Below are 9,033 nucleotides of genomic sequence, written 5' to 3'. Positions count from 1 at the left end.
ATGAGAGTCGCTGGGAAGAGAAAAGAGCCGCGGTGATGAAGGGCCAATGCACCGCATGTGCAGGAGAAGGAGGAATTAGTGTTTCCTTCCCATTGGCATGAAGCCCCGCCTCCTCTTCCTCCTCTTCCTCCTCCTCCAGGAAGCTAGGGTATGGTGTGTAAGCACCTTTACTTAGCTTGCGTTTCAAGATGGTGTAGGTAGTGGGATGGAGCTGTGCTCTTTCCCCTAGTATATTTATTAACCAGCTAACGCCGTGAGCACGTCGGTGGAGGAAAAGTCTAAATCTTCAGCTCCTTAGCTTCTCCGTCACCAAGGACAGGGACGCCAGTGAAATCTCTACCACACGATTTTCTGCCTGAGGTACGATAAGCTCAGTATCGTGGGGGTATGTGTCCGTCCTCTGAGGTTCAGAACCAGTGCACCCCGGGAACTGGAGAGTGGCCCCTTGGTTCGGATGTCCTGTGGCAGTTGCCTGTACATGCCTGTCATTCAGAATTGCGGGAGTGTGCATTGACCTGGGTGCGTGTGTGCAGAGACAGGCAGGTGCTTGTCCTGGCCAGCACATGCTACAGGAGCCTTGCTACCTTGCTTTTCAGGAATCTCATGTTAAAATGCGTCTGTGGTAGGGGCTGCAGCTTTGCGACTCACTTGCTTGGGCGCCTCCTCAGGTGCCGTCTCTTTCCAATCTGCAATCGCCATTTTGCTACGTGAGCAGAAACGGCCATCAAAACAATGGATTTGAATCAACTGCCAGGCAAGTGGACAATGAGTGCCTGCCAAGGATATGATTTTCTCCTAAGGCAGCTCAGAAAAAAATTACTGTAAAAGTCAAGTGGCGGTGGTGTATACCTTTAATCCCGGCATTTAGGAGGTAGAGACAGGCAGATCTCCCTGATCTATAGAATGAGTTCCAGGACAGCCAGGGCTACACAGAGAAACCCTGTCTCAAGAAAAAAATTACTGTAAAAAAATCTAGGAAAGAGGAGAATGGATGAAAAGGTTGCTAGAAACGTGAGAAGTGGTAAGGACGGTAAATCAGGACACTAGCCAGCCTATTAGTAAGAGAGTAGAAAGCCTTGACCAAGAAACTAAGACAGTATTCTGGTATACCAAAAATTTAAGTACTGTCCTCAGAATACACCAAAGACTTGCCCAGGGAACACTCTGAGCAAGCAGAAGAGATTCCTTTATAATTGTCCCTGCAGGAAATCGCCCCTCGGAGCTGTCTCCAGAGCCACTACGACAGCACCATGCCTCCCGCTGCCACCAATTAGCATGGTCCGAATGGTCAGCCTGGTTTGTTATTCCAAAACTGGACACACAAACCAATTCTACCCGGCCCCGCCCCACCCCTTCCCGGCATGCTTGGCATTTTTTATCTGTTTAGTAATGCTGTTCGCTAGGTTGGTGGAGCTTTGGACTTGGACTTGCAGGTGAACTTGGCAGAGAGTTTGGCCTGGTAAATTACTGGGCTCTGACTCTACACTACCTGCCTCCTCACCGACTTCCTGGTACAGGTGGACTGGAGTCTAGCTGCTGTCCTCAGGCGTTCCAGGTCTAATGGAATGCTGGTTACGAAGTTTCTGCTTAGACTGCCTGAGGCTTCATGATTACACAGCGCCACGCCATTGCTACAGGGCCTTAGGTGTCTCCACACACGACAAGGATGAAAAAAACGGTCGTTGGGCGAAACACATTAGATGGTTTCTGAAAAGCTCTTCACAGCACTGCCCCCGCAAAACCCCACTACACCCAGACACTGGCTTTACTTCCGCCTGACTGGATCTGTGAGAAAACGACCAGGACATTCATTCTTTCCTATTTCTAAAAAAACGAATGCTGCAAAATTCATTTATGAGCCATTTATGTCTACTTGACTTGAAGTTGTCGGACATCTAGTCCCTCTTTAGACAAGTAAGCCCCAGCACCTGAGTCAGTCTGCACCACTAATAACGTGCACTCTGTGGGTTTTAGTACACACGTGCAAAACCGAGTCGCGTAAGCACAGAATCCAGCCGGTCATCCCTACAAAAGGAAGCCAAAGAGAGGAAGAGCGGCAGAGCCTTTGCAAAGAGAAAATTGTCCTGTCTCTCACCAGTGTCAGAATTTGGAAATGTTTACAAAATGCTCATTAAAAAGAAAAAGGGATTGTAAGATTAAAAAAAAAAAAGTGCAATCTGGTGTACAAGTTTACACTGGAAAGATAAGGAGGGCTAGGCCCCATAGGGGATTTTTTCTATCCAATTACTGCAACCTGACTTTTGGCGGGGGTGGGGGGTGGGGTGGGGAATAGTGGGGGAGGGGAAGACAGAGGAAGAGTTTTCCATGCTTGTGTCGTGTCTAGTGACACAAGACATTTACACTCCGCAAGATAAAACTGCCACTTAGAGCCCCGCGGGAGTTAAGCCTTCCTAGGTTGGCCTGGGAAGCTAAGCAGTCATGGGTTCTCTGGTCCTGCAGCTGAGTGCTGTCTTCTGCCTGGCGGCTCCCTGGGCTTCTGGAAGCCCCATCATGGGCCTTGAGCAGTCACCTCTGGAAGAAGACATGCCCTTCTTTGATGATCTCTTCGCAGAGCAAGATAGTATTGACTTCAACACGCTGCTGCAGAGCATGAAAGACGAGTTTCTCAAGACACTGAACCTGTCGGACATCCCGCCACAGGACGCCGGCAAAGTGGACCCGCCGGAGTACATGCTGGAGCTTTACAACAAATTCGCCACCGACCGGACCTCCATGCCATCCGCTAACATCATCCGGAGCTTCAAGAATGAAGGTAGGCTGCCTTGCCTCTTCACCTCTGAGGCTTTGGCTGTGCTTTTTCTCAGGAAGAAAGAAGTAAATGTCCATGTGAGGATGATGTGGGGGAGGTTGCATTCATGGGAACACATGGCTCAGACACAGTGTACCCACTGTACCACACGCTCCTCCTAGAACTCCAAAAAATGCTGTAGAATATCTATTAACGAGACCCCACAAAACGCCAATCATCCTGACATCACAGCAGGTTTCTTGATAACATTTTAATCTGGATACCAAGTATATATATTTTTTAAAAACCATAAATGTTGACCATTGTTCTATCTTATCTGCTACTTTCTAGACAGGACTCAGTTTCCATCTGAGGTTGTTAAAAATTTGTCAACTTTTCCTTAGATCGAAAGTGATGAAAACAATATAAAAGGTTTGTTTGTTTGTTTGTTTGTTTTTGACATTTGGGCTTTGTAGTTTGTTTAAGCCCTGGGTGAGTTTCCATTTGTGACTTTGCTGGGCAATGTCCTGATAGAACAGAACTGTATTTGGGAGATTTTTCTAATGCTGTGCTGCGTTTGATGGGACATGTGTCCATGCAGAGCATTACTTGTAAGATGCCTCCAGGAAGTGTGCAGCACTCAGCCGACAGCCCAGCCTACTGTGACTGTATCTTCAGGAAAAGTGATATATGCATTTTGGACTCTTATTTCTTCCCCTTGGCTCTGAAGATGAGTCAGAAAGCTAACCCTATGCTTAGGTGGCATAAGTGGAAAAAAACATATAACATAGATGGTAGAGGCTGCAGATACAGAGACAATGGCTCTTTACTGTTTACTAATTGTGCTATTGTAGTCACTGAGAGAGGGGGGAAAAATCAGATTTGACTAAATTTTGCCAGATGGCTTTGAAAGCAGAAGTCAGTGGCACGAAACAGCTCAGGACCGCTGAGAGCTATCTGCCTTGGGCGACTGTGACTAACTAGACTAATAACTTCCTCCTGGGAGATAGAAGCTGCAGGACACAAATGAGGGAATCACACGCAGCCACAGGCAAAAGAGGAGGCTCATGGTAGCAAACACTGGACGAAGCGTGATGACTTCTAATTAATTACTTAATATTCTAGGCGCTGGCATGAACATCAAGTGGGTAATCCTCAGACAGCAAGATAGCGGTTGCTGCTAAAACTACCACTTCTAGTTATTAGCATGTTTCTGGGTGGGGATGGAAAAACAGATTTCAGATTCCTTTGGAGGCAAGCCTGGGAGGGAAAACACAGCCTCCCGAAGGAGGCTGCCTCAGCTTCCCGCTCTGAGCCACAGCCTAGCTCAGGCGTGGGGGAGTACAGCCTGGCTCAGTCACCGTGGCAATGCAGCTCAGCTCAGGCATGGTGGAATGCTTTATTCCGTTTCTGTTTCTTGCTTCTCCCATGGAAGAGCAAGTGACAAAAAGGCAAGGGTGTAATCAAGCTTGCCATCACTGGAGACCCATCTTGGAAGAGTCAGCCTTGGAGACACCAAGCCACTCACCCCTTGCACTTCTGCCAGCTTAGCGGAGGAGGACTCGCACAGCAGAGGACGGGGCGTCCCCTCACCAGGCTCTCCCTGCTCGCTGCTGTCATTTATCCACACACCTTTTGTCTTTGCTCAGTGACACGCCCTGGTAGGTAAAGCCCAAGAAGACTCCAGAACCTAATTCATCTTTGAACCAGTGTCACACACAATGTGGTTTCCATTCTTACCTTGGCTCCGTCCTCCATATTTTTTTTTTTTTTTTACGAAGTCGGATATGCACTTGGTGGTTTGATTTCTTCTGGTGCAAAACTAGCATAGCATCCATGTGTGCGTTGTGGGGGCCGTTGGAACACCTCAGGCACACCGTTTGCAGAGCAGCTAGCATGTGCAGCTTGAAGGACACTGTTTCTCTTGTACTGTGCCTCTTCATTGGTCTCTTGTCACATACGCAAAGAGTTGTGGGTAGTTTAGTTAGTTAAGGCTGGCTTGTGTCTCTGTGGAGGGCGTGGGCGTGGGGGAGCGGGGGTGTGGTGTGGTGTTTTAACCTGGCCTTGAACTCACCATTTAGCCCTGGTTGGCCTTGAAATACTTGTATTTAATTTTTTAAAAATTATGAACTGTTAGGGCTGGAGAGATGGCTCAGAGGTTAAGCTTCCAAAGGTCCTGAGTTCAAGTCCCAGCAACCACATGGTGACTCACAGCCCATCTGTAATGAGATCTGGTGCCTTCTTGTGCAGGTAGACACACATGCAGGTGGATTACTGTATAAATAATAAATAAATCTTTAGAAAATATGAACTATTAATTTTATTTGAGACAATATTTTATTGTATAGCTCAGGCTGGGCTCAAATTCATAATCCTCCTGTCTCAGCCTCCTTGACATGAGCTTACTTTTTAAAGCACATCTTCATGAAGCATAATTGATACATAGAAGTATATCAACTAAAAGTGTAAACATATATATATATATATATTTAACATGCATAATAGGAGAGCTAACACATGTAAATATCCACTGAAGCCCCTGCTTCAGTCAAGACAGCCAGCATACTCATGTGCCCCCAAATATTGTCCATTCCAGAAAGCACTTACTCTGTGCCTCTCTCATGGAGGACCAACAAGCCTGCTCTCCCACTGTTGCTCTTCCATGACAGCAAGGGCATAAGTGACTCCTAGCGGGATGAACTTTCATAGGAAGACTTGAGGGCATCAAGATCGCAAGGGGGGGGGCCAAGATAGAGACAGGGAAGGTGAGGCAAGAGAACTTTCCTTCCTCAAATCAGAAGGACACCCTCAGAGGTACACAGTCCAGAGAAGGAGGGTGCGGCTTTTCCAAGTAGGAAAGCTATTAATAAAATGGGGTAAAATATTCATCCAGTTGGTCAACAACTATATCTACTGAGCAGCTGTGGCAGGCTGTGTACTGTGAAGAAGAATAGACCGGAGCCAAGGCTGGATCAGGATGTTAAACCCTGGCTACAGTTGCTCTGGCCACATCAGTGATGTCAGAGCCATCCCCTAATTCAGTATCCCCCACTGCCACTGTGAAAAGGACTAAGTAGCACCCAGAGGAAGCTGTGAAACATGCAAAGTAACTGCATGTTTTATTTGTGTACATTTTAAAAGCCCATACACCCAGGAGCTTAAGGATGAACCTTTCAGCTCTCTTGAGAGTAAATGATGAAAGCAATCAGCTAAAGAAAGACATTGAGCACGGTGTGGATCAGAGAGTCCACTGAGGTCACGAGTCAGGTATACAGTTAGGGAAAAGTTGCCAAGGACAGTTGAGGACCCTGACGTCATGGGTGTCACAATCCTTGGATACTCTGATGTCACATATCTCCGTCTTCTTAGAGACACACTACTTGAGGTAAGCACCCAGGAGCTCTGAGGTCACTGTAAGATTCTCATGTCAAAGGTTACCCTCAGGTCAGGCATGGTGACCCATGCCTGTTTTGTGTCTCAGGACACACACACACACACACACACACACACACACACACACACACACACACACAGAAAGAAGACTTCTGCAAGTTCAAGGCCAGCCTGCTCAACATAATGAATTGCAGACCAGCCAGGGCCACACAGTGAGACCTTGTTTTAAAAAAAATCAATCTGAAAGCGTTTGGAGACCTGCTTTTGATACAAAGGCTCTTTAACAAGCTATTTTGTATAGATCTCGGGTGGTCTGTGTGTGTCTGACTGCACGCCGGTTGTTAGCGACTGTCACAAAAGCAACCTGAGTACTTCAGGAGTCACCTTCTTACTCAAAGAAAACCACAGTCCTCCAGAAGCAGCTGCTCTAACTCTTTCTTTTAAAGCTGTTCTGTTGACCTCGCTAAGCTTTGTTATGTAGGCTCAGGGTCAGGACACTTCCTCTGTCGAGGCCAGATGGCCAATATCTAACTGTCTCTGCAGGGCAAAGTGAGCCAGAGACAGTACATCAATACGCGAGCAGGGCTGTGCACTGACGAAGCTTCTCTTGCCAAAGCGTGTGACAGTCCCAGCTCAGCCTGGGGATGGGGTGGGGTGGGGGTCATAGTTTAACAACCCCTGGTCTACAGAGGTCTTCTGTGAAGCCCCTGGGCCCAGCTGACTTCACGGGGATCAACATCTGTTACAAACAGTTTGAGAGAGCAACCTCAACTATCTGTTTCACGGCTCATTACTATTGGAAAGCTGAAGGGCTTGTCAATAGCTCCAGGACTCTTTCCAGCTCTTCCCCTGTGAGGCAGCTCAGGCTTGGAAAGTTTCGTTCCTTTTACTACATAAATAAGCACCTGCTTTAAACTGCTTTATCATGAAGCATGCCGCAAAGTCTGATTTCTCATAAACATCTTTCTCTTTTTAGATCTGTTTTCTCAACCAGTGAGTTTTAACGGGCTCCGGAAATACCCTCTCCTCTTCAACGTGTCTATCCCTCACCATGAAGAGGTCATCATGGCTGAACTCCGGCTGTACACGCTGGTGCAGAGAGATCGTCTGATGTATGATGGCGTGGACCGTAAAGTTACCATTTTTGAGGTGCTTGAGAGCGTCGAGGGTCACGAGGACGAGAGGAGCATGCTCGTCCTGGTCTCGACAGAGATCTACGGCATCGACAGTGAGTGGGAGACGTTCGACGTCACGGACGCCGCCAGACGTTGGCAAAAGTCAGGCCCATCGACCCATCAGCTGGAGATCCACATCGAAAGCAGACAAAACCAAGCCGAGGACAGCAGGAGGGGACAGCTGGAAATCGAGCTCGGCGCCCAGAACAAGCACGACCCCTTGCTTGTCGTCTTTTCTGACGACCAAAGCAACGACAAACAGCAGCAGGAGGAACTGAGTGAAATGATCACCCACGAGCGGGACCCGGGTCCGGGCTCGGATGATTTTCCCAGCGGGCCTGGCGAGGAGGCCCTGCTGCAGATGAGGTCTAACATGATCGATGACTCCACGGCTCGAATCCGGAGGAACGCCAAGGGAAACTACTGCAAGAAGACCCCGCTCTACATCGACTTCAAGGAGATCGGCTGGGACTCCTGGATCATCGCCCCGCCTGGCTACGAAGCCTACGAATGCCGGGGCGTCTGTAACTACCCGCTGGCAGAGCACCTCACACCCACAAAACATGCGATCATCCAGGCCTTGGTGCACCTCAAGAACTCCCAGAAAGCCTCCAAAGCCTGCTGTGTCCCCACGAAGCTGGATCCAATCTCTATCCTCTATTTAGATAAAGGCGTGGTCACCTACAAATTTAAATACGAGGGAATGGCCGTGTCCGAATGTGGCTGCAGATAGGAGAGGAGGCCCGAGGCTTATTTAATAACTGCAGATGTGTATATTTTGCGTTCTATTTAAGGATTCTATTTAATGAAGGTGTACAGATAACAGAGGTTGCCACGTTAGGGAAGCAGACAGGTCAGTGTGCTGCAGAAAATGTGTATTTTGCTATACAATCCAGTCCCTTCCGTTCATCTGCTTTGGACCGTTATTTCCCAGTGATGCCATCTCTAACAACAAAACACAGGCCCGTACCACTTACCCTCTATGTCAGTTTGGGAGGAGCAAAGCCCTACAGGAAACAGTGCCCACACACAGGTATCTGTGTATATTCATGCAGGTGCACACGGGCTTACGAAAGCCTTTTTGCTCAACAGAGGCAGACCATACTCATACACGGGAGTGGCTTCCTCCAGAATTTATGTATTATAGGCTATGGGACTTGGGCTAAGAGAATTCATTTTGGGAATTTAAATGTATCTTCCACGTGTTCTGGGAATGTAAATGTAGTTCTTTTCCGTTGGTTGTGTCCGCCATGGCTCAGAGCAGCAGCCTTGGTGAGCCAGCTGCAGGCTCAAGAGGTGGGCGGGGTTGTCAGGTACACAGAACAAACGGCCTTGACAGGCAACGGTCCCAGAGATGCCCTTGCAAAGAATGGGCCCCTGGGCTCCAGAGGACAGTGCTTGGTCAAGAAAGGCGGGGGCGGGGGGGGGCAGTGGCGGCTTTCAGGGCTCGCACTCCCTCAGTCAACAGGAGGCAAGGCCACGTGTGCTGCTTCCTTCCTGCTGCAGAGGGCCATGGAGGTGGTGGAGGGAGAGGGGGGAAGGGGCACAGATGTCCTCGGGTGTGATGATAAAATCATCACAATTCCAATGGGATAATTAAGTCTTTTTGGACAATGATGGAAGACTAAGAGGACGATGAGAAGGAAGCTGTTTGATGACTTCCGTTGAAATGTTCTTCACTTCATAACCTCCTTTCTTTCTCCCTTTCTTTAACTT

At 48.3% G+C, this 9,033-nt stretch overlaps 1 protein-coding gene across 1 annotated transcript; it reads left to right on the top strand.

Moving 5' to 3' along the window:
- The first annotated feature begins 2,414 nt into the window (after positions 1–2,414).
- BMP10 (bone morphogenetic protein 10) lies at positions 2,415–8,687 on the top strand. Its single transcript, XM_084765926.1, has 2 exons — positions 2,415–2,773; positions 7,119–8,687. Exons 1-2 carry the CDS (start codon positions 2,440–2,442, stop codon positions 8,048–8,050), a joined length of 1,266 nt encoding a protein of 421 aa, XP_084622052.1. The 5' UTR covers positions 2,415–2,439; the 3' UTR covers positions 8,051–8,687.
- The last annotated feature ends 346 nt before the right edge of the window (positions 8,688–9,033 follow it).

Source organism: Acomys minous (genome assembly GCF_964271855.1).
Source record: "Acomys minous genome assembly, chromosome: 17".
In the NCBI taxonomy this organism is placed as follows: Eukaryota; Metazoa; Chordata; class Mammalia; order Rodentia; family Muridae; genus Acomys; species Acomys minous.
The sequence above is the reverse complement of the archived record's forward strand: the minus strand, read 5'-3'. Positions and strand labels throughout refer to the sequence as shown.